The 25,450-nt window shown below is 42.0% G+C and overlaps 1 protein-coding gene across 1 annotated transcript in view; it reads left to right on the top strand.

Moving 5' to 3' along the window:
- BAZ1B (bromodomain adjacent to zinc finger domain 1B) overlaps positions 1-25,450 on the top strand; it is a 40,471-nt gene that overhangs the window by 5,590 nt on the left and 9,431 nt on the right. The window contains exons 2-14 of the mRNA XM_070735009.1: positions 4,460-4,576; positions 6,567-6,711; positions 7,345-7,546; positions 8,539-8,660; positions 8,971-9,168; positions 10,442-12,107; positions 14,409-14,547; positions 15,798-15,958; positions 16,924-17,035; positions 18,929-19,027; positions 20,020-20,194; positions 21,805-21,990; positions 24,323-24,470. Of these exons, the coding sequence (XP_070591110.1) occupies positions 4,460-4,576; positions 6,567-6,711; positions 7,345-7,546; positions 8,539-8,660; positions 8,971-9,168; positions 10,442-12,107; positions 14,409-14,547; positions 15,798-15,958; positions 16,924-17,035; positions 18,929-19,027; positions 20,020-20,194; positions 21,805-21,990; positions 24,323-24,470 (3,470 nt within the window). The remainder of the gene's footprint in view (positions 1-4,459; positions 4,577-6,566; positions 6,712-7,344; positions 7,547-8,538; positions 8,661-8,970; positions 9,169-10,441; positions 12,108-14,408; positions 14,548-15,797; positions 15,959-16,923; positions 17,036-18,928; positions 19,028-20,019; positions 20,195-21,804; positions 21,991-24,322; positions 24,471-25,450) is intronic.

Raw genomic sequence — 25,450 nt, 5'->3', positions numbered from 1 at the left:
GCATAAATTGGTAACCAGAAAGTACTAGTCTTTGACTTACAACCATTATTTTAGGGACCACTCAAAGTTACAACACTGTAAAAAGTGACTTACGAATGTTTTTTGCACAACCTTTGTAGCATCCTATGGTCACTTGATCTAAATTTGGCTGCTTGGTAATCAGCATGTATTTATGATAGTTACAGTGGCCCAGAGTCATATGATCACCTTTTACTACCTTCTGGCAAGCAAAGTCAAAGGGGAAGCCAAATTCACTTAATAGCTGCAGTGATTCACTTAACTGTAGCAAGAAAGGTCATAAAATGGGGCAAAACTCACTTAACAACTACCATGCATAACAGTAGAAATTTTGGGCTCAATTATAGTCATAAGCTGAGGAGAGAACCTATACCAGCTGTCCAGAGCAGTCTGTGCCCTATGAGCCATGGGTCGGGCATACCTGTTCTTAAGGGAAATAGTATCTTGTCAGGTGAGCCATATTTCAAATTCATAGAATAGAAAACCTGGCTATCTGTGCCAGCTTCCTTCTCTCTCTCTCTCTCTTTTTTTAGCACTTACATTCTGTATCAAATTGCAATAGAGATGCTTGCTTATAGAATTGAGTAGGAAATTCAGCTAGGGCTGGATTAATCTGTTTTCCATTTTCAAATTTAAGATGATCATAATTTTTTGTGATGCCCAAGTTGGAATTGCTGTGGCTTCTGTTATTTAATTTTGAATACAGTTGGAAATATCTATTAAAATATGGTTTCAGTTTTGTTCAATGGTTGAGAACCATTTAAATACCTTTATGATTTAAATCAGGGGTCCCCAACCACCGGGCCGCGGACCAGTACCGGGCCGCGGACCAGTACCGGGCCGCGGGGCATGTTGCACCGGTCCGTGGAGTCAGCAGCTGCCGGCCCTCATGCCGCCACCCCCTCCCTCCAGCGCTTCGCCTCCCGCCGGGCAAGAGGTCTCAGGAGGCAGGTTCTGCCGGCCACAGGACAATGGATGGGACAGAGGGGCGGGAAGGACCGAGAGGCTCAAGCCTCTTTTGGCTTCTGCCACTGGGCGCTTTTGCGTTTTTGGCTGGGGGGAGGCAGGAGGGCCAGCCTGACCCCCTCTCTCCAGTGCTTAGCTCCCGCTGGGCAAGAGGGCTTGGGAGGCAGGTTCTGCCGGCCACAGGACAATGGCGGGAAAGAGCGGCAGGGAGGACCAGCACCCCCATGCTTAATCCCGCCCCCAACCACGCCCCTTTCCGCCCCCACTGGGCCATAGAAAAATTGTCTTGCTGAAACTGGTCCTGGTGGAAAAAACGTTGGGGACCACTGATTTAAATGACCAAATAATTAAAATATATGAATACAATAAGTATTTAAAAGACAGAACATTCTGTGGTGTGAACTGGATGTGAAGCAACCTCCTAGCTGTGGTTGTTTGTATCCCCTTCCCCCATTTTTGGTTTTGTTTTGTTTTTCTGCATATCAATGTTGGATATGCAGAAGTGCTGAGAACTGCTTGGAATAGTCCCTATAGTTTCCTTGGCAAGATTTGGGAAGTGGTTTGCTATTGCCTGCTTCCTGAGGCTGAAAGAGAGTGACTGGCCCAAGATCACCCAGTTAGCTTTGTATCTAAGGTTTTTAGTTTTTAGGGGTTTTAGCCTGATGATTTAACCTACAGTCTCAATTATATATTACAGTATTTAGTGTTCCCAAATCATATTGCCAGAGGGTAAATGTACTTTACCTGGGTAACTTTAAATTTTTCTGTAATGCAGGGAGGAGATTATACCAAAATTCCTTTCCTCTGTCATATCATTATGCTAGTACTGGAGAGAGAGTAGCTATTTGCAACTGACAATGTGGCTCCATTTTCTGAAAAGTTGATCCCTTGTAATTTAAAAGATCGTTTGACTATGATATCTGATTTGGAACAGTATTTATTGGTATATGAAATGTGTTTTAGCAAGGTTCGACAAACCCAGGCGCCTGGTCGCCAGTGGCGCCTAGAAAATGTTGTCTGGCGCCTAGAAAATGTTGCCTGCTGTACTGTATGTCAGCGTTTCCCAACCGGTGTGCCGCCTGGGCAGGGCGCTGCGGTGCCTCTGACCTCTCCGCTCCTGCCCGATGCCGCGGTTTCTGGCGCTCTCCTGCTGGGTCCCAAAGAAGGCAGGCAGGAAGGAGAGCTCCATTCTTCGCGCCTTTTTCCCGCCTTCCTTCTTTGGGGCTCAGCAGGAGAGCGCCAGAAACCGCGGCATCGAGCAGGAACCGGGAGGTCGGAGGCACCGGCACGGCAGCGCCCGCCCAGCTGAAGGTTCCCTGTCGTCATCGGCAAGTGTCCTTTGGGGCCCGGCGGGAGGGCACTGGCGGTGGGAGCGGGGGGGCCGCGGCTGCAGCGGCACAGGCAGTCGCGGGGAGATGGCGGGGGGAGCGGGGGCGGCTAAAGCGGCCCCGGGCACCGTTCCCTGTACGCTTTTCCAGGGGCGCGCAGGGAGCCGCGGCCACCCGCCCGCCTACCGGATTTCCCTCCGCGCGGCTGGGGAGGTGGATTTGCCGCCCCCGCCAGCCCGATCTCCCTCCAGTGGCTGGTGACGTAGTTCTACCGCCCTCGCCAGCCTGATCTCCCTCCGTGGGGGGGTGGGGGGCGACGAACCGACGACCGGGGGCTGTCCGTCCGTGTTGGGTGGTGCAGGGCAGGCACAGGCAGCCCCAGGGGAGAACAAGGGAGGGAGAGAAAGGAAAGAGAGAGTAAGGGAGGGAGAGAAAATTGAATGAAGGAGGGAGAGAGAGAAAGAAAGAGTAAGAAGCAGAAAGGATAGAGAAAAAGGAAGAGAAAGGGAGGGGGAGAAAGGAAAGAGGGAGGAAGGGGGGAGAGAAAATTGAATGAAGGAGGGAGAGAAAGAAAGAGTAAGAAGTAGAAAGGATAGAGAAAAAGGAAGAGAAAGGAAAGAGAGAGAAAGGGAGGGAGAGAAAATTGAATGAAGGAGGGAGAGAAAGAAAGAGTAAGAAGTAGAAAGGATAGAGAAAAAGGAAGAGAAAGGGAGGGGGAGAAAGGAAAGAGGGAGGAAGGGGGAGAGAAAGAAGATATGAAGGAGGGAGAAAAAGAAAGAGAGATAGGAAGGAAAGAGGGAGAGAAAGGAATGAGAGAGAAAGGGAGGGAGAGAAAGGGAATGAAAGAGGGAGAAGGGGTGAGAGATAGAAAGGATAGACAGAAAGGGAGAGAAAGGAAAGAGAGAAAGGGAGGGAGAGGAAGGAAAGAGATGAGAGAGGAAGGAGGAGACAGAAAGAGAGGAAGGAAGGAAGAGAGAAAGAAAGAGGGATGGAGAGAGAAAGGAAGGAAGAGAGAGAAAGAGGGAGGGAGAGAGAAATAGAGCGAAAGGGAGGAAGAGAGATTTTTTTTGTCCAAACTTTTTTTAGCCCCCCCCCCCCCCCCCCATGTTCCCCAGGATTTTGAAAATATGAAAAATGTGCCGCGGCTCCAAAAAGGTTGGGAAACACTGCTGTATGTGTATACAGTATATTTTTCCCGCCTTGTGTTTACGCCCAGAAATGGTATATCTTGGCTTCCGTAGCTCCGCCCATCAACCTCGGAGCGAGCTGCTTTCCCAGCGTCCCCTGCGCTTGCGTGCGTCTCTCCCTCCCCCCCTTGCCTCCATTCCGCCTCCTACTCGAACCCCTTCACTCCCCCCCACCGCACACAGACGCTCCGATCTTGGCCGCTCACCCGCCTTCGGAGAGAAGCGGAAGCCCCTCCCCTCCCGGCGTGAGGTTTTGTTCATTCCTCCTCCGGCCGCGTGCGCGGTGACTTCCGACCAGTAACCCCTCCTCCCCCCTCCCCCCCTCACCCGCGTCCCCAGCCCGGTCTCCCTTTCCTTCTTCTCTGTTTCGGTTTCTGACTAACGGTCTCCCCTCGGATCCCGACGGGAGTACAGCAGAGCCGGCTCGGCGGAGCCAGGCCTGCGCCGGGGGGGAGGGGGTGAAAGCGATGTCAGGTGGAGACTCGGCAAAAAACCAAGTTTGCTTAAAAAAAATTCTGGCTCCTAAATTTTTTGGCTGGCTCCTAGATTCTGAACAACTTTGTCGACCCCTGTGTTTTAGAAGTGTATTTAGAAATATCAGTAAGTAATATACATATTAAAATACACAATTTATGCTACCGAGGCTGTGTTTTTTTATGATGTTGAGATCCTGACTTCATGAACCTATGAGTAAAATGAACAGTACTACTATATTGTGCAGTCGCTTTTACATTATGAAACAAAAAAATAGCACTAAGGAGAGAATTATGCATAATGCCCAATCCAAGGATTACAGTTAAATTATTCAGATGTTAAACTATTAATAATTATAAAACCTTGATTTAGTAACTGTTTATCATAACGCATCAATGTCTATGTGTAAATGACAAAAAATTCTGATTTAATCCAGTAGTTTAAAAACTAAGTGCACCTTATTTTCCTGAGCTGTTGCTTCTTCAGAGAGTATGAAGCACGACTAGAGAAATATAACCAACGAATATGGACCTGTAAAAGTACCGGGAGTAGTCAACTGACACACAAAGAGGCCTGGGAAGAGGAACAGGAAGTTGCTGAGCTGTAAGTAGCAATGCAAATGCTTTTGTTTTCAGGGACAGTACCAAAATAATGAAAGGGGGTGGCTGGGATTTTTGACAAATAATTAGCTCCCTGTGAAAATACTTGGAATGAATCATGTCTCAAGAAGAGAGAAAGCTTTTCTTCAGCTACATTGGCAAGGATATCTAAACTTTAAAGAAAATATTTCTCATGGGGCCTTACTCTGATTTTTTTTTCTCATTACACTTTGTACATTGCAGTTTTCACTATCCTTTCTCAAAAAATGTGGTATAATTAAATAGCACAATTAAAAACAAATATATATGTGCTGCATAAAAATACAGAATGTAATTCATTATATGTATAAAGTCCAAAACTTGCTGGCAGTGAATCATGCATTCATGCTGACCGGTGCATATTTAGTATACTACAGTTGTATATTTGTTTAAGGCATTTTCCCATTGGGAAAGGGTTTCAGGCAAAAATTATTAGTGTGATTTGATGACACTACAAGTCATATTGCTGGTGTGTGATAGGAATGCTGCCCCCTCAAAAATTATGTGGATAAAAATCAAATATGGGATGGTCTTATTATCTGTAATTTGACATTTTTGCAGTTGTAGAGACAGACCAAAAATTCAATACAGAGTAATTCAAAGTAGTGAAAATACCTTATATTTCCTCTTCCTATTTCCTCTAAAACAATAATCCTATGAGGTGGATTGTGTTGAGAGAAAGTGACTGGCCTAAAATCACCTACTTGACTTTCATGTTTAACTAGAACTTGTTCTTGATTTCTAATCTAGTGCCTTAACCACTAGATCAAACTGACTCTCCTTGATGATAAACAGATTTTGTTACACAATTCTGATGTCCAATCATTTTGCCAATACAGTAGAACCCCGACTTACGAGACTAATTGGTTCCGGAAGGAGGCTCGTAAGTCGGAACGCTCGTATGACGAAACATTGTTTCCCATAGGAAACAATGTAAAGTCAATTAATCCGTGCAACAACAAAAAAACCCGCTGCCGCTGAACGCGGAAGTTAGCATTCAGAGACAGCTGCGAAGCAGCGCGCGTGTTTTAAAACCTCAGAGCCGGCCGGGGGGGGTTCGGGGGGAAGCCCCCGAGCCCCCCAGGCTGGCTGCCACGTTTTAAAACACGCGCGCCGCATTGCAGCTGTCTGCTGAATCCGGAACGCTAACTTCCGCGTTCGGATTCAGCAGAGAGCTGCGAAGCAGCGCGCGTGTTTTAAAACCTCAGAGCCGGCCTGGGGGGCTCGGGGGGAAGCCCCCGAGCCCCCCAGGCTGGCTGCCACGTTTTAAAACACGCGCGCTGCTTCGCAGCTGTCTGCTGAATCCGAACGCGGAAGTTAGCGTTCCGGATTCAGCAGAGAGCTGCGAAGCGGCGCGCGTGTTTTAAAAGGTTGCAGCCGGCCTGGGGGGCTTGCCAGCACCCCCCCCCCCCCCCCGAGCCCCCCAGGCCGGCTGCAACCTTTTAAAACACGCGGGATACGAGCGCCAAGGAGCTGTCTCCTGAAGCCGAAAGCGGAAGTTAGTGTTCGGCTTCAGGAGACAGCTCCTTGGCGCTCGTATCCCGAATGTGAGCTCGGGAGGCGAACAAAAATGTCGCTCCCCTCCCAGCTCTTATCTCGAGTAGCTCGTAAGTAGAGCTGCTCGTATGTCGAGGTTCCACTGTATGCAGTCATCCTCCTCAATTTTCCAAAAGACTGCAATGTTTTGTCCTTATATAGTCAGTGCAGAGGGCCATGTTAGTTTAATTAATTTCAATAATACACAATTTCTAATGTCTATTCACTCAAATGAGGTATGCTTAAATCCTAACTAACTACTTTTAAGTAAAGGGATTAAAGTAAGACTATTTATATAATCATATTTGTAGGCAAGTCATATCAGTTTCTGTGAATTGTCTCTTGAATGTTGGAATTTCTATTGATTCTTCTTTAAATTGCTATTTTATTATTTTATCATTTTCTATTTATTTTTTCAGTTTGAAAGAGGAATTTCCAGTCTGGTATGAAAAACTTGTTCTGGAAATGGTTCACCATAATACAATCTCTTTAGAAAAACTGTTGGACACTTCCTGGCTGGAGATTATGACAAAATTTGCTGTTGATGAAGAGTGTGATTTTGTGGTAAGGAGCAGGTATAAATTCATCTCTCAGAAACAGTTGTGGAAATAATGCCACATCAAAAATGTGATAGTTGCTGTATCCCAGCATAGCTAATTTCCATTTTAGACATGACGGTCTTTATTTCTTTTTTTAAAAAAATGGAGGGTAGGGTATGGTGAGTTCCTGACAGGATAAGCATTAGATGAACCTGTGACTAATCTTGCCCTTGAACTCTAAGCATCCTTTTGTGGTCTTTAGAATCTCTTAGAATCCATATTTTTTCCAATAAAGATGGTTAATACTGACTCAGCATGGGGACATGACCTAGTACACTGTTTTGTGTACTGCTTACCCAGGATTTCCATGAAATCTATCAATACAACTTAGATGAAATGACGAATATATTGAAAATCAAAATACTGAAGAATTAGGGATAGTTCAAAGGGTTTCTCTCATATAATCAATTAAATGAATCTAAGGTCTCTAAGCCCCAATGCAGCCATGTCTTAAGAAGGTTGCCACATGCAAAGCTTGGTGTTGCTAAAGACAGTTTACCTCCAGACATGACATTACTACCTCTCAATAATCATTTCAAAAAGTATTACTGAATGCAGGAAATAATTATCTGCCTAGTTCTAAATGGCCTTTTTTCAGGTTGGAAAAGAGAAAGTACTACGTGTCAAGGTGGTAAAAATACATCCATTGGAGAAAGTAGCAGAAGAGGAGGCTACTGAGAAGAAAACAGATGCAGCCTGTGACTCTCCATCCAGTGACAAAGAGAATACCAGCCAAGTTGTACAGGAAAATCAGAATGAGCCAGCATTGAAAGAAGAGGATAGCAGAAGAGAGAGTCTGAGTAAGTCAGCCTTATTTAGGAGTAAACTGCAAAATTGCTTGTATGGTCAATAGATGACTGCTAAAAGCAGTCTTGATCTGGAGAGAATCACTGTTCTCAAAATAACATATTTTTGGGAGTACAGTATATAAGAAACACTTCCCACCCGTCCCCAAGGGTGTAAATGCTGATGTGTCTTATACATTAAATACAGCCATTTTTGGCCTCCTGAAGCCCCTCCCCATGTCCTATTTTTACGAAAAACGAACCAGTTTTTCATAAAAATTGGGTGCACAGAGGGTTTGGGAGGCCTACAAAGTGCTACTAAGGGCAGGCAAAAACATACCTATTTTTGCTGGGAAAGGGGGCATTTTTGCCTTCCCTCAGCCCCCAGGAGCACTCTGCAGGCTTCCAAGCCCTTGGTATGCCTTGTTTTTCACAAAAATGGGCCCATTTTTATGAAAAAAATGGGGTGCGCAGAGGGCTTGCGAGGCCTGCAGAGTGCTGCTAGGGGCCGGGGAGGACAAACCCCTTTTTCTTACTTACCTCTTTGAAATGTTGATGCGTCTTATACACCATTGCTTCATAGTCGGAAAAATATGGTATACAGTATACATTTGCTGCCTTGAGTTACTTATAAAGTAACAGCAGGACAAAAATCTAATAAATTAAAGTGTCCTGATCCAGCAGCATTATACATGTTACTTACTACTTGCTATTAAGCATGTACCTTTTATGGTCATATATGTTTATTATAAGCAGTAACTTTATCTATTTACAATTATGCGGGAAATGGGAAATGTCCTTGTTTTGAATTCTGAACATAAAAGGCAATTTTCTATCCAGCACTTTGTCTGAACATTTTTGAGTTGCCTATTTGTCAGTAAAATAAAATTGGAAATGTTTGTCCTGTAGAAAAGATTTTAAAGCATACACTATCTCAAAGCTCAGTGTCAATATAAATGGCGAACTATGAAGAACTAATGTTTTTGCTTTCTTTCTTCATTGGGCAGGTGATCGGGCACGCCGATCTCCTCGGAAGCTTCCTACTTCTCTGAAAAAAGACGAAAGGAAATGGGTTCCTCCAAAATTCTTACCACACAAATATGATGTAAAGTTGCAGAACGAAGACAAGGTGAGTAGATTGTTAAGTTTGCCTGTTAGCCACTCCTGTCTCAACATTTTAAGAAGGAATTAACATCACTATAATAAATTATATTTAAATATAATTTTTGTATGCATGTGTGTACATACACACACATATACTGTACATATAATTGGTATATACCTATATGCTTACAAACATTATTACAATAAATGTATCATTTAAGATAAGTGTTAAACTTTCAGTGACTTAGTGAGATCTGCTCTAAACTATACTTATTTATTGTTTCTGGACCTTCAGTTAAAAAGCCTGTCTGAAACATTTCTTTTTACCTTTCAAGATCATTAACAATGTGCCAGCAGACAGCTTGATTCGAACAGAACGGCCACCAAACAAAGAGATTCTGCGATACTTCATTCGACATAATGGACTTCGCGCTGGAACAGGCGAGAATGCTCCCTGGGTAGTTGAAGATGAGTTGGTGAAGAAGTATTCCCTTCCCAGCAAGTTCAGTGACTTCTTGCTTGACCCACATAAAGTAAGAAATAAGGCAAGATCTGACTGGGTTGTATGATGATGAAAAATAGGAGTCATTTTCACATGGATATTTATTCTTAGGCCTTTATTGAAAACAAGGCAATATCAGAGTGAAATTTGCCATCCCCTGCCTTTTTTCCAAAAGAGTGTACCACTGTTTGTCACCAAGTACTGAAATAATGATTTTTGAAATATATATTCATTATCCTATTCTGGGATGCTTAACCTTGTTGATGAACACATTTGGAATTTAAAGTGTATATTATGCCAGAATTGGTTAGGATGCGAGATTGAACATTTTGTCTAATGACTCCTGTACAGTTACAGGCAGTTCTCGACTTAGCTATCACAATTGGGGATGGAATTTCCATTGCTAAGCAGTGTAATCATTAATTAAACTTATGACTTTTTTTTACTGAGATCGCTAAATGAATTTGGCCTCCCTCATTCAATTTGTTTGTTGGAAGCCTCTTGGGAAAGTTGCAAATAGTGATCACGTGACTCTGGAAAACTGCAGCTGTTGCTGCCAAATGCCTGAATTTCCATCACATAGCTGCAGGGATACTATGATAGCTGTAAGGGTAGGACTGGTTTTTTTCATCACTATTGTAACTAAATAAATGGCAATAAGTCAATAACTACCTGTATATTCAACAATGAAACATGAGAAGACAAAGTTAACTTTGTTCAAGAAACCTTAAATTCAACACAGAGGTGGAAATCAAAGCTTCAATTATTTTGTTGAGCTTATATTTTGAAAATTCACATATCTCTGACATTCATTTTAATCTTAAAACCATTACTAAATATCCGTTTCCTGCACCACAAACCAAAGCAGGGAAAAGGAAAGAAACCAAAGGAACAGCAAGCACCATTCACATTTTTTGCCACCCATTATCTTTAGCTCACAGACATTCCTTCCATCCTTGACTTCATGTTGAGTGTTAAGATATGTTTCAGAATAAAGTATGTAGTAGGTAACAGTTAGCTATTTTTCTTTTTAATAATATGGAGTCTTGATGTGTTTGGGGAATTAAAAATATTGCTGGTACCTGATACAATATTTTGAAATATGTATATTTCCCACATAATTTTGGAAGTTTTAAGATAGGAAGCCTATGTCCATTATGTCTAATGAACTCCACGTTTGAGGTTCAAAGTTATATTGTATTTTTGGCTTATACGCATTTGAGGTAGATTCTCCCTAGGGCAAGTAAAAGCCATGTACAATTTTAAATGCAGATAATTTACATTTTGCATTGCTTTGATTCCAGTATTTGACTCTCAATCCTTCCACAAAGAGGAAGAGTACTTCATCACCTGATAGGAAGCCTAAGAAGCCCAAATCAGATTGTTCTTCCACAGCACACGGGCTGAATCCTTCACTTTGGTGCAGTGTGCAATTAAATAAATCTATTGTGGATTGCCCGCTGAACATTAAGAATTTCAAAACCCCAAACTTGTCTCCAGAGCAGCTGGAGCAGATGATGAATATTATGGTGCCTGGCAAACTTGGCACTTTCAATAAGAAGAGGCTTGGGAAATCATTGGATCCAAAACAGAAAAATAAAAAGTTGTTGAATGGGCAGAAATCTGGAAAAACTAGATCTCCCAAAAAAGATTCCAAGATGAAAATGAAACAGATGACACTTCTAGACATGACTAAAGGTACTTCCAAAGTCCCAAGAGCACCAAGAAACTCAGCTGGAAGTCCCAGGTCTTCCAATAAACCTCCAAAACATCTTCCACCTGCTGCGCTTCACCTCATTGCTTATTATAGAGATAACAAAGACCGCGAGGACAAGAAGAGTGCCCTTTCCTGCATAATTTCAAAAACGGCTCGGTTGCTGTCCAGTGAGGACCGTGCTCGTCTTCCTGAGGAGCTGCGAGACATAGTGCAAAAGCGTTACGAACTACTAGAGCACCGGAAAAACTGGGCTTCCATGACGGAGGATCAGCGCAAAGAATACATGAAGAAGAAACGGGAGAAGCTGAAGGAAAAGCTGAAGGAGAAAGCCAAAGAGCGCCGGGAAAAGGAAATGATGGAGAGGCTAGAGAAGCAGAAGCGATATGAGGACCAGGATCTCAAAGGCAACAACATGCCTACTTTTAAGCTGGTGGATACTCCAGAAGGACTCCCTAATACTCTCTTTGGGGATGTGGCGATGGTGGTGGAGTTTCTGAGTTGTTACTCAGGGCTACTGCTTCCAGATGCTCAGTACCCCATCACTGCGGTTTCTCTTATGGAAGCTCTTTGTGCTGAAAAAGGGGGTTTTCTGTATTTGAACAGAATTTTGCTCATCCTTCTCCAGACTTTGTTGCAAGACGAGATTGCAGAAGACTATTTAGAGCTGGGAATGAAACTGTCTGAGATTCCCCTCACTTTGCACTCTGCTTCTGAATTAGTTCGCCTTTGTCTGCGCAAGTCAGATATACAGGAGGAAAGCGAAGCTTCGGAGAATGCAGAAGAGAACAAAGACTTGGCAGCTTTTGAGGACAACGAAGTACAGGATGAGTTCCTGGAGAAATTGGAGGTAACTGAGTTCTTTGAGCTGAGCCCCGAGGAGAAACTGCAGATCCTCACAGCTCTTTGCCATCGGATTTTGATGACCTATTCGGTGCAGGATCATGTGGAAGCAAAGCAGCAGATGTCAGCTGATTTGTGGAAGGAACGGCTGGCAATGCTGAAAGAGGAGAATGATAAGAAGAGGGCAGAAAAGCAAAAACGGAAAGAGATGGTGGCCAAGAACAAAGACAATGGCAAAGAGGAGAATGGTTTGGGGAAGGGCGAAAAGAAGAAAGGGGAACCGGAGAAAACAGTCAAATCAGAGCAACCTATGGATATAGAACCAGAAGACATGATCTCCACAGTCAAAAGCAGGAGGCTTATGGCAATTCAGGCCAAGAAAGAGAAAGAGCAGCAGGAAATAGAAATGCGAGGTAATTAAAACAATAGCTTTTTTGTTGTGATGGGAAGATTCAAAATTTCCATTGGGCTACTAACATCCATATCTGCCAGGCGAAGGACTCTAATCTCCAACCTCCTGCAGAGAAAGGATGCTGACAGATAAACACATCATCTGATTTTGTCTGTGTGCATACCTAAGATTTTTATTAATATTGCTTAGTTGTACCACATGATTCTTGACAAATGTATCTTTTTTCTTTTATGTACGCTGAGAGCATATGCACCAAGACAAATTAATTTTGTGTCCAATCACACTTGGCCAATAAAAAATTCTATTCTATTCTACCTGTGCTAAATTTGAGAGGGAAACAGGAAGATCTGAACTATTTATTCAGATATTCATCTGTCCATAAAAGCCATCTGGGCCAGGAATAACATACAGTTAACAATTAGTTTGGATATCAATGTTATGGAGGCTATCAATCCATTTCAATTCAGAAAGGGGTAGTCTCAATGCCATCTCTCTGAAAATATTGAAGGAATGGAATATTGCGTAGTCTGATGCCATCCTTTGCCAATTTCTTTAGCAATTACTAAACTCAAATCCTGAGCAGATTGGAACTGCTAGTTAGGTGGAAAACAATCTGGAAATCCATAGATCAGTGACGGCGAACCATTGGGTGCCAAGAGTGCACGTGAGTGTGTAATAGCGTGTATGCGCATTCCCACACCCATAATTCAATGCCCCTTTCATGTCCCGCTCCCCACATGCATGCGCACATGACCCTCATGCAACTTATTTTGGGCCTAGCAGGCCTCCCGGAAGACTAGAGGCCAGAAACGGCCCATTTCCCAACTTCCAATAGGCCCTCCCCAGGCTCCAGAGGCTTTCCTGGAGCCTTGGGAGGACAAAAACGGCCTCTCGCATCTCTCGGAGGCTCTTGCAAGGATGTAAACAGCCCATTTCCCAACTTCCAGTGGGCCCGGTAGACACATTTTTCACCCTCTCCAGGCTCCAGAGATATTCTTCAAGCATGGAAAGGGCAAAATCTGCCCTGAAAACGCCCTCCCAGAGCCTACACACGAGCCCTGTACTTAACTGGCGTCCAAAATAGGCTGCATGGAGACTTCCGGGAGGGGAGTCGTGGGCAGGACAGGCCAAAAATCAGCTGGTCAGCACATGCATGCAAGCTGGAACTGAACTAGGGCAATGCTTGTGTGCCCACAAATATGGCTCCGCATGCCATATGTTCGCCATCATGGCCCTAGATAGACTAGACTGAAAACTCGAGCACTGGCATGTCTACATTTTTGCCAGGAAACTTCTATGTACTGTATTTTTCAAAGTAAAAGCACACTCCCTTCCCACCCAAAAATGGGTAAAAAATTTGGTGCGCATTAAAGACCAAATACAGGCCTGTTTTTGCCTCCTGAACCCTCAGTGCATCGTGTTTTCCCTCTCCCTGGGCCCCCAAAAGCACAATACAGTGCCCTGCACATCTCCTTTTTGCCAAAAACAGATCTATTTTTGGCCTCCTGAATCCTCAGCATGTCATGTTTTCACCTTTCCCTGCTCCCAGAAGCAATTCACGGTGCTTTGCACATCCCGTTTTCGCCAATAATGGCCCCATTTTTGTCAAAAGTAGGCCCGTTTTTGGCCTCTTGAACCCTCTGTGTGTCTCATTTTTGGCCTGCAGATTGCTTCTGGGGGGCCAGGGAGGTGAAAATGAGACCCTCAGAGGCCAAAAACTATTTTTTCTTGTTTTCCTCCTAAATCTAGGTGCATTCTATAGTCCGAAAAATACAGTAATCACTCGGAATCAATAGCAATTTGAGGGAGCCTTTGGAATGTTTTCCCTTCAGTATAAATATAACTTCTGGGCCAAATTTGCACTATTAGTTGCATTGCTTGGTATTTCAGTGGATACCTGGCAAATAAATGTGTAAATGAACTCCTAGGAAAAATTATATAGCATGTTTTTAATAGTAGAACGGGGAATTCTGTATTTGCCTTGCTTACAGGTAGTCCTTAGTTTACAATGGCAAATGGAACCAGAATTGGTCATAAAGTATGACTGTACTGACATATATCAGCAATTCTGACATTCCTCAGTTACCATTGTTAAGTGGGGACCTCATTTGACCCCAAATTCTGATTTCCTTTTGGCTGCCCATTGGCTTTGCTTATGGGAAGCCATAGGGAATGTCAGAAATGATAATCATGTGATGGCAGAGACACTGCAATGGTTGGAACTAAAGTATTCAGTTTAAGAAAAAAAATAAACAAATTTAATGCTGTGGGGAATTAATAGTTTTTTCTGCTGCTCTGCTAGTAAAACTTGAAAGAGAAGCAGAGGAAGAACGAATTCGCAAGCATAAAGTTGCAGCGGAAAAAGCCTTTCAAGACGGTATTGCCAAAGCAAAGCTGGTCATGCGCAGGACACCGATAGGCACAGATCGTAATCACAACAGGTAGGAATGAAGGAATGTCTTTGTGGATGATGAGGACTGTGGAAAAATTCCCCATATCAGGACTTAATTGGAGATGCCAGGAACTGGTTTTAGGCAAGACCTTCCTCTTGATTACTGGCCTCGTGTCACTTTTATTAACACACGATTTGCTTAGTTGTAATCACAATTATGGGACACAGATAGCTGCATCTTAATACACAGAGCCTGTCTGCTCAGATATCTCCACCATACTGTGTCATTTTGTGTAAATATGTTTCTTCCTTTTCTTACTGTTCAGGAAATCTCCTCTCCCAGCTATTAAGGCAACATTTTGTTACTTCCTAATTATTTCGCTTCCATGTTGCCCCATTTCCCTTGTGCTTCTATTTTTACTCACATTTCCTGCTCATTTTAGCCTGAGTCACTTTACTGCTTTCTCGCTTTATTCGTGTGCATTTCAGCTGCATTTCATCTGTCTTATTACTTATTGCTACACGTGAAACATAGAAGACTGACGGCAGAAAAAGACCTCATGGTCCATCTACTCTGCCCTTATACTATTTCCTGTATTTTATCTTAGGATGGATATATGTTTATCCCAGGCATGTTTAAATTCAGTTACTGTGGATTTACCAACCACGTCTGCTGGAAGTTTGTTCCAAGGATCTACTACTCTTTCAGTAAAACAATATTTTCTCACGTTGCCTTTGATCTTTCCCCCAACTAACTTCAGATTGTGTCCCCTTGTGAATATAACAGACTTACACCCCACCTTTCCTCAAAGAGATGAAAGTAACACTTGTGGCACCATTTTTTCCCCCTTCAATAAGGGCCCTACAGCAGTGGTAGGCAAAGTTGGTTCTTCTGTGACTTGTGGACTTCCAGAATTCTGGGAGTTGAAGTCCACATGTCATAGAAAGAGCCAACTTTGCCTACTCCTGCCTTATAGCATTATTGATTAGATTTATTAATTAGATTTCTATGCTGTCCTTCTCCCGAGATTCAGGGCAGCATACATTGAAGTGAGAGCAGAGGTTTTGTGGTTGAAACTGGGCTTGATTTCCCCCCCCCCCCAGCTCAGTATTTTAGCTGCTGCACCACATTGGCTTTCTAGGATGTTTGAAGTACTCCTATTTTTCTTCATTAAGAATATTATGTAGTTAAACTTTGTTTCCACTTTGAGGAGCCAGGAGTGTTTACGGACCTGTTTCTGAGGTTGGATGTAGAAAACTGCTTTGCTCCCTCACATCTATACGATTTCTTTATTTTAGGTATTGGCTCTTCTCCGATGAAGTTCCTGGCTTATTCATAGAGAAGGGGTGGGTGCATGATGGTATAGATTATAGTTTTACGCCTCCAAGTGAAGAGGAGGAAGAAGAAGAGGAGGAGGAGGTGGAGGAATACGAAGAGGAAGAAGAAGATTACCAGCAAGGTAAGCTTAATTACTTCTCTTATATAAGTGAAACAACTGAAATATCTGAACTGTTATTATGAATATCAAATATAAAATCCTTTATTAGACTGGTGACACTAGCCCAGATTTGTCTTTCTTTTGGATTAGTCAAATTTGGTGGAACCATATTCATGCCATTGGAAATTAAACCTTTTTGTTCAGCTACATAGTTACTATGTATGTATACAGCAGGATTTATATGGAAAAGAGTGCTATAATCCAGGGACTTCGGATAAAATGGTAAAGTAAATCTTGGTGTAGTCTATTATCTGCTGCCCAAAAAAGCAAGCCAGAATTGTCTTGTGGAAATCACAGTACAGTATCTTGTGAAATGCAGGTATAATGTCTCTCTGATACATTGGACTTCCAATTTTGCACCATTTCTGTCTGACCTTTTGCTTAGCATTATGCATTTACTTAAGGGAAATACTAATTTAAATATTTTCCACATAAGTGCATGGACACACCTCCAGTATTTTTACTTTCCATGAATTACCTGTTTAATCATTGGTATAATGATGCAGGTTTTCTAGATAAAATTTCTGCAATTGGAATTTGATTTATATGTAATAGACAAACTGAAGGAGCATATCATTTAAATTTTACACACTTGATAGATAGTTAAAATGCATTTTTCAACTGGCCAGGAATAGTAAAATTGAAAAAATAATTAATGGAGTGTGTAGTGCAATTTTTAATGTATTAATTCTTATAATCTAAATTATTAAAAGAGTGTTAAATGTAGCTAGCTTCCTATAATTCTAATTAAAGGAACATACAAAGTTAAAAAGTACACTAATAAAGCTGTGCAGGTAAACATCTCTGCTTTCCCTGGATAGTTACAAAGTAGCTTAATGAGGTGTTGTGAGGATTTGCTTTATAAAGTAGCAATGGAAACTCTGCAAATAAAACTGTTTTGTTACTTATGCTTATAATGTTCACAGAAACACAGGAAAACTTGGTGGAAGGCAGTGTTTTGAACACCCCACAAGGGATCCTGCATATTCCAGAAATACCTATGGAGACATCAGTACCAAAGCAGGGACAGAACCTGTGGTAAGATGGACTTTTCCCCATACCTATCAACAACAAAAAATGGGTGGGGAATAATATTTGATGTATTCCTGTTCTCATACCATCTATTCACGATTGAAATTTGGGTATTTAGACTTTTGGAGAAGTATTCAAAATGTTCTGTATGGCTATGCACATGTTTACATTATTCTCTTTGGGGGATAATGGATATAAAAATTAATAATTTAAAGGAATTAAGAAAAAGGAACAGCATCATTCACTGTATTTCCCCATACTGTTTTGTCTTTCTAAACCATCCTGGAATTCCACACAACCATCTATATAGTGTATTTTCTGAACAGGTATTTTTTGCCGGAAACTGGCAAAAAAAAAGCATAAATTGTGGTTGCATAATCGCAGAGCATTGCAACTGGTTGTAATGTCATAGTTGCATGGCTCATGGGGTCTGTAACACAACATTTTATAATGGACAGAAATGGTTTACAGGCTGTATGTAAAACAACCATTCTGGGCTTGTTGTAATTTTGAATGGTTGTTAATTAGTTAATTAATGGTTGTTAATTATGATTAGTTATAAGTCAACTGCCTGTAGTTTCATTGGCAATTACCATTTAATTGTTTTAGAAACCTATATATTTTGAAAACAGTTTATCATGCATTGAATTTGTAACAGATGAAGCATAACAAAGATTCAAACTAGAATTAAAGAGAAATTTCCTGTCAGTGAGAACAATTAATCAGTGAAACAGCTTGTCTCCAGATGTTGTGGGTGCTCCCATTACTAGAGGTTTTTAAAATGAGATTGGACAGCCATTTATCCAGAATGGTATGGGGTCTACTGCTTGAGCAGGGGGTTAGACTAGAAAACCTCCAAGTTTCCGTCCAACTCTGTTATCCTATATTTTGATTGGTGAGTGTTGTGTCATACAATTGAAATTTAAAAACCTTTAATTAGAATGTTTAGGTCCAGAATTTTGTCAAAATGTAGACCACCAGACCTTTCTTTTGAATGTTGCCAGAGATCCATTCCTGCTTGTTCTTTGAAACTTTTTTCCAGAGCTATGTATTTGTTTACCACCAGAGGGCAGAAATATTATAATTTGTCCAATGAAATAGGTGTCCAAAGGCTTAGTTATGTGACTCCTACTTTTACTTCCCAAGGTCATTAAAATGCTAAACTGTGTAGCCTTCAATTTGCGATCATAAATTGGGCTGGAATTTTGTTGACTAAATGATTAAGTTACATATGTGTAAGCAATCATAGCCGTAAAACAGATGCAGATTGTTTTTGATAATATAGAAAATGTCATAAGTATCTAAATAAACAGTTGGTCTGAAATAGTGAGATGGATTAGTAATTTATCTGGCACAATTGAAACATTTGTGCAGTAGTACCTCTACTTAAGAATGCCTCTACTTACGAAACTTTCTAGATAAGAACAGGGTGTTCAAGATATTTTTGCCTCTTGTCAGGAACCATTTTCCACTTACAAACTTGAGCTTCCGAAAGTGTGACCGGAAAAGGCAGGGAGAAGCATAGGTAGGGCCTCTCTAGGAATCTCCTGGGAGGAAACAGGCTGGAAAAGGTGGGGAGAAGCCTCTGTGGAGCCTCTCTAGGAATCTCCTGGGAGGAAACAGGGCTGGAAAAGTCAAGAAAAAGCCTCTGTGGTGCCTCTAGGAATCTCCTGGGAAGAAACAGGGCCTCCACCCTCCCTGTGGTTTCCCCAATCGCACACATTATTTGCTTTTATATTGATTCCTATGGGAAAAATTGCTTCTTCTTACAAACTTTTCTACTTAAGAACCTGGTCACGGAACAAATTAAGTTCGTAAGTAGAGGTACCACTGTAGCTCCACATGTCTTTTATTGTATTACTGTCGGTGAGAGTATTGAACAGGTTTTCTGTCTTCCAGGTTTCTCTGTGACAGTCTGAAAGAGTTGGATGAACTGCTAGCCTGCTTGCATCCCCTTGGGATAAGAGAGAGCCTGTTGAAAGATCGGTTACAGATCAGGTGCGGCTTCTCCTTCGCTTGCTGCAAAATTATATGCACTTACTGAAAATACAATGGATTTCTGAAAATGTTCGATAAATGATTTTTGCCTTTATCTGCTAGTGAAATTCTTTTTTTGTTGTTTTTTGGTTATAAATCTTTATTAAAATTAAATACAAAAAGAGAACAAAAAAAGTTAAAAAAACATAAAAATAAATACAAATCTATAAGTTTTGCCTTGTGCCTATTACATAATGCTTATTTAAGTAACAAAGAAGGAAAGAAAAAGCATAAAGGCAAAAAGAAAAATCAAATACATATATACATTACTATTTCAATGTATTTTAAGATGTGTCAATCTTTCTGTTGACTATCCTATCACACAGCCTGTTTGTAACTTACTATAGATCTAATTCTACAATTCTACTATTTACTGTTTTTCTATTTTAGTTTACTATACTTGGGTTTTAACATCGAAAATTGTGAAGTTCTAATACTATAATATATTAGTGAAATTCTATGGCTTTGTCACTTCAATGCCAGCAGTCTACATAATGACAATTTGGAAGAAGAAATGGTTTACTGGAAAGCCGATTGTTATGTTTGGGGGGCTAATGTTTGCTTATGGGTAAAAGATTTGAGAAGTTTCATAACGATGCTTCAAGTACAGATTAAGTTTTTCCAGAACATTTTTAACAGTCATAGCTCTACAAAAGGATTAGCTTCTGCTTTCCAAAAGACATTGCATACTTTTTAGCAAGCTTGAATAAACAATTTAACTGAAGCACTAGTATAAAATAACTTTTTGCGGAGCTACAAAAACATAATTCTTAAGTGTCAGCACTTGATTTCTGGACCAAGCAGTACTTTGGTTACTCCGTGCTTGCAGTTTAGATGAGCTATAAAGTTTCAGCTTATAGCATTATGCAGAACTTGCACCCTACATCTCTTAATTGTTTCCTCCCTGGCTCATGAAGGTGGAAGTTATCCACTAAGTTATCTTCTCCTCTCAGGTATCAAGATATCCTGCATTCCATTCATTTGGCTCGGAAACAGAATCCAGGTCTGAAGTCATGTGATGGCAGCCAAGAATTACTAAACTTCTTGCGCAGTGATCTTATTGAAGTTGCCACGCGGTTGCAGAAAGGAGGTCTGGGATACATTAGTGAGGGAGAATTTGAAGCCAGGGTGAGTACTGATGCACACACATGGGGAATATTTGACAATGTGTCCAAACAGGGTAGGGGTTTGCAACCTTAAATGCTCAAAGAGCTACTTAGGCCCGTTTCCCACAGAAAACAAAACACCGGGAGCCACAAAACAGTGGGCGTGGCCAATTCAAAATCACTCATTCCCACCCAGTCATATGACACAAACACATCCAGCCATGTCTACTCAGGTATTTTCTTTTAAATAGCTCTCTGTTCCCCCCCTTTCTTTCTCATCTCTTCCTCTCTCTCTCTTTCATCTCCCTTCCTCTCTCATCTCTTCTTCTCCCACCCTCTATTTCTCATCTCTCTTCCCCCCCCCTCTCTTGTGTGTGTGTGTGTGGGTCCCTCCTGAACCATTTCCAAAAACAGGTGAGGGTTGGGTTTTGGGTTTTTTGCTGATGATGTTCTTTCTTCTTTGGGTGCTTTTTACCATATAATTTAATTTTAAATCAAGAGTCATTTCAAGTTCCCAGATAAATGAAGCTCATGCATCGCCCTGCTGTGTCTCCCTGTTGGCTGGCTGCCTCGCCCTCCCCTCCTCCTCCTCACTCCTCGCCAGCCCTGAGAAGAGAATGACGACAGCTGCGGATGGAGACTCGCTCCGTATTTCAGAGTGGAAGCGAAGCGCTCCTCTACTTGCCTCTTTTTCCAGCCCTTGTTGGGAGACACGTAACTTTTCTCTATGCCAAGACACTGGCTGGGGCGCATCTTCCCATATTCCTCTTGTGGCCTCCATGGCTACTTTGCTGCTCTTGCACTTAAACTGCACAATGGGGGAAGCGGCGTTCCCTCCTCATCCCCCTCCTAGAGCCCATTACAGCGTAGAGCATAGGCTGCAGCCAGGCAGGCCAGCCAGTGTCTCGGCGCAGAGAAAAGTCCCGCATCTGCCCCAGCAGCCGAGGTACACATAGCACCAACAAGAGTCAGAAAAAGAGGCAAATACAGAGGTGCTTCCCTCCTGTGCTGGAATATGGAGTGAGTCACCATCCATCGCAGTTGCCCTTCTCAGGGTAGGCAAGGAGTGAGGGGGAGGGGCCACCCACTGGTGGGATCATCTGACAGGGAGCCACAGGAGTGGGTCCGAAGAGCCGCATGCAGCTCTAGAGCCTCACGTTGCCAACCCCCAGTATAAAGAATGCCCCATTAGCTCTAGATCTTGAATTCTGGATATCCCTTAAAATGTCTGAAGCTCTTCTGGAATGTTTTGTTTTAAATACAGGTAGTTCTCACTTTACAACTGTTTGTTTAGTGACCTTTCAAGGAAGTAAAAGATTGAAAAATAACTTGAAATAAATAATATACTCTGGAAAGTTGACACATTTGCAATAGCAAAGTTGGGTTTAAAGTTGATAGAACACTGTAGTAGAGTAGTATCTAAAGTATGCTGGGTGCCATTTAGGTGTTCCAAAGTGCTGGTTTTTTTACTCAACATGTTTTACTATTAAGAGTTTTGCCTAGAATACTACAGCCCTGTTTGCTTGTGCAGTTGTTTTTTTCATCTGACGAATGGAAGCAAAAACATATGGATAAGAAATGGAAAGTCCCACGCATGCTCCAAATAAATAATAGCCATGTTCTTCCACTTAGGTCTGTTCATTGGAGAGCCTAAAAGATTTTGGGGAGTGTGTGATTGCTCTGCAAGCCAGCGTCATCAAGAAGTTTCTCCAAGGCTTCATGGCTCCCAAACAGAAGAGAAAGAAACCTCAAGGGGACGATACTGTTGCCAAGGCTGAGGAAGTTGATGAAGAGAAGAGAATAGCAGAAGAAGCCAAGGTCTTGATTATTGTAGATATTAGCTAAACATCTCTAGATTGAAAAGGCAACAGTGGCCTGAGCAGATTGCATGAAGTGTTTGCTGCATATGTAGGCTGTTTGAACTTGAGTTATTGGTGTTACTTTCTACAGCAGGGGTCCCTAAACTTGGCAACTTTAAGACTTGTGGACTTCAACTCCCAGAATTCTCCAGCCAGCTATGCTGGAGTTGAAGTCCACAAGTCTTAAAGTTGTCAAGTTTGAAGACCTCTGTTCTACAGTGAGGTATAAGAGAGGCTGCATCCCCTCCCTTCCCATTTTAAAAACAAAAAACAAACCTCGAATGGAAAGCAGAAGCTGCTGTTCTTTGAGTCTGCTACAAAAAGACTCAAAACCTATAATTTATGAAGTCATTCTTGTCTAAGATCAGTGTTTCCGAGTAGACATGAGGACCATCGAGGATAATTCTTTGTGGTCATTTTCATTATATTTTTAATGGAAAGGCTTCCTTAAGAAATGGACACCATTTTCAGCATATGAAAAGTACGATCTTCATTTCAAATTTACAAACTTTGGTTTGCCTTTCATAATGAACTCCTGATTATTTTTATTCTAGAAGTCTTTATTGAGGACAGCTGCTTCTTTTTGGCTGTTGTTTGCTACTGTATAGTAGTCTGGCTTGTATGTTGTCATCTGTTTCTCCTCTTCCCTATTTGGCCAGTGTTGTGACTGATGTTTATATGGCCAAGAGAATGGAAGCTATACTATAGATTAGAAAGAATCAATGCAGCGAGGCCTGGGGGACAAAATGTTATCAACTTTGTTATCATTGTTGTTCCATGGCTGCAAATATTTCTTGTCCTTTAATGTCTGAAGCATATGGTAGATTACAGGACATTATAAATTGCTTTTCTGTGGGCTAGTGAATTTGTACTGCGCCATAAAGTGGTCCCTTACTTTACTTTTGAATTTTATTTGCCTTCCTCTGTCCCCTGAAGCCTAAGATACTGAAACTTTCAAATTGCTGCTAGTATCCTAGAGGGATACCACTGACCCTTGCTTTATAGGAAAGTCATCCTGAGTGCACTGATTCTTTTTCCAGTTTGGGGAAGCAAAAGCTGCCAAGAGCTAGCTTCAAGTTTTCTTTGGCCCAGTATGATAGCACCAAATTTCTAGAAGTAGGTCTTTGGAAAGCTAATGTGTCTGAGAAGCAAGCATTCTGAGCATTCCAGGAGCAAAAAGAGACCATAATCCTAGCTACTTCTCGATCCAGGTCTATCCCAATGAGCAATGAGGAGGGAATTCTAGACTGGTGTGAAACTTTGTTTTCTTAGCTGTCCGGTTTACTCGGCATTTCCTTGGATTCAATGGGAGAAGAATGTGCAACTCTGCAGAAATAGATGGTTTTATTTGGCTCCTGAACTGCTACTAACAGCAGAGCTCAGCCGTTCTTCTGACATTCAGTTTCCTTTACTAGGAGATTATTAATTCAGGTGCCCTAAGATTTGCCCATGTTATATTTTCTATTTAATGCAGTAGCAGGTTTATATCTATAGTGAGGGCTGCATATCCTGTAGCTAGCCATTAATTGTGAGTTTATTTGAATTTGCTTGTTTCCATGTTCTTTGGTTGTGATAGAATTGCAAAGCAATTAGCACCTGAGCATAGTTCAGATCTTCAGCATAGAAGATCCTTGTGTTTGAGCATCTTTATTTGACACTGGTGGCCACTGGTGCTGCTTGTCCATCATGTTTCACCCTCGTTGTTATATTGCTGTTATATGTATATGTTGCTCAAAAAAATAAAGGCAACACTCAAATAACACATCCTAGATCTGAATGAATGAAATATTCTCATTGAAAGTTTGTTCTGTACAAAGTTGAATGTGCTGACAACAAAATGAAATTGATGGTCAATCAGTGTTGCTTCCTAAGTGGACAGTTTGATTTCACAGAAGTTTGATTTACTTGGAGTTGTATTCTATTTTTTAAGTGTTCTCTTTATTTTTTTGAGCAGTATATGTTGTCATATACAGTATGTTGTCCGAGGTCTCCACTAGAGGGCAGCCTAGCAAGTCCTTGCCTCTCCAGCTGTTCCTAGACTTAACAGCTAAAGTTCTCCTGTTTGTTTCTCTTTGATGGGCAAGAATTTAGTTCAGATTTCAAAGTCAGGAATGCAGCTGGTTTCAAGCTGGCCATGTGAAGTGGAACAAGAGTTATGAGTTTCTGAGGCTGTGGGGGAGAAGAATTTTTAGTAGTGTCTAAAAGATAGCCGCTGTGAATTCTAGGGAATGATCACAAAATGCCTTCCAATTGCTGGGAGTTTGGCCCTAAGGTCCTTGTTCTACCCCTAGGTTGCTTCAGCTGTGGAGAAATGGATAGTGGCAATCCGTGAGGCACAAACCTTCTCACGTATGCACGTGCTGCTTGGTATGTTGGATGCCTGCATCAAGTGGGACATGTCTGCAGAAAATGCCAGATGCAAAGTGTGTCGCAAGAAAGGTGGGTGTTCCAGACTTTGAATCAACGGTTAGACTTCTAATATTGTCAAAGCCTTGAAAGGAATAAACCCTGTGGATACCTAAAGTGATTGCCCTCCCACTCCCACAGAAAAAGATATAGGTACCCACTGCTCTAGTTTTTTCAGGTTTTCATTATGTTTTTGTCCTTCAAGGAGCTTAGTGTACAGTATAGCCGCCCCGAGTCTTCGGAGAAGAGCGGTATACAAATCTAATTAATAATAATAATAATAATCCAAAGTACAGACTCTGTAAAGAAACAGATGAAACAATCGATCACATACTCAGCTGCTGCAAAAAGATCGCACAGACTGACTACAAGCATAGACATGATGCTGTGGCACAGATGATCCACTGGAACTTGTGCCGGAACTACCATTTCCCAGTGGCAAAGAACTGGTGGGATCATAAGCCCGAAAAAGTGGTCGAAAATGAGCAAGCAAAATTACTGTGGGACTTCCGACTTCAGACTGACCGAATTCTGAAGCATAACACACCAGACATTGTGATTGTGGAGAAAAAGAAAGAATGGATCATCGACATCGCAATCCCAGGAGACAGCAGAATTGAGGAGAAGCAGCTAGAGAAATTAGTGAAATACAGTAATACCTCATGATACGAACTTAATTGGTGCAAGGAGGAGGTTCGTAAGACGAAAGGTTCGTAAGACGAAACATTGTTTCCCATAGGAAACAATGTAAAGTCAATTAATCCGTGTAACCAAAAAACCCCCCGCAAAAAACCGGCTTTCGGCGACTGCTGGGAAGCCACGCGTCTGTTTTAAAAGGTGACAGCCGGCCTGGGGGGCTTCCCAGCACCCCCCCGATTCGGGGTTCGGGGGGGGGGTGCTGGCAAGCCCCCAGGCCGGCTGCGACCTTTTAAAACAGCCGCGCCGCTTCCCAGCTGTCTCCCGAAGCCGAACGCGGAAGTTCAGCTTTAGCGTTCGGCTTCAGGAGACATCTG

Source organism: Erythrolamprus reginae, chromosome 1, assembly GCF_031021105.1.
Source record: "Erythrolamprus reginae isolate rEryReg1 chromosome 1, rEryReg1.hap1, whole genome shotgun sequence".
Classification (NCBI taxonomy): Eukaryota; Metazoa; Chordata; class Lepidosauria; order Squamata; family Dipsadidae; genus Erythrolamprus; species Erythrolamprus reginae.
This window is presented reverse-complemented; position numbering and strand designations above follow the sequence as displayed.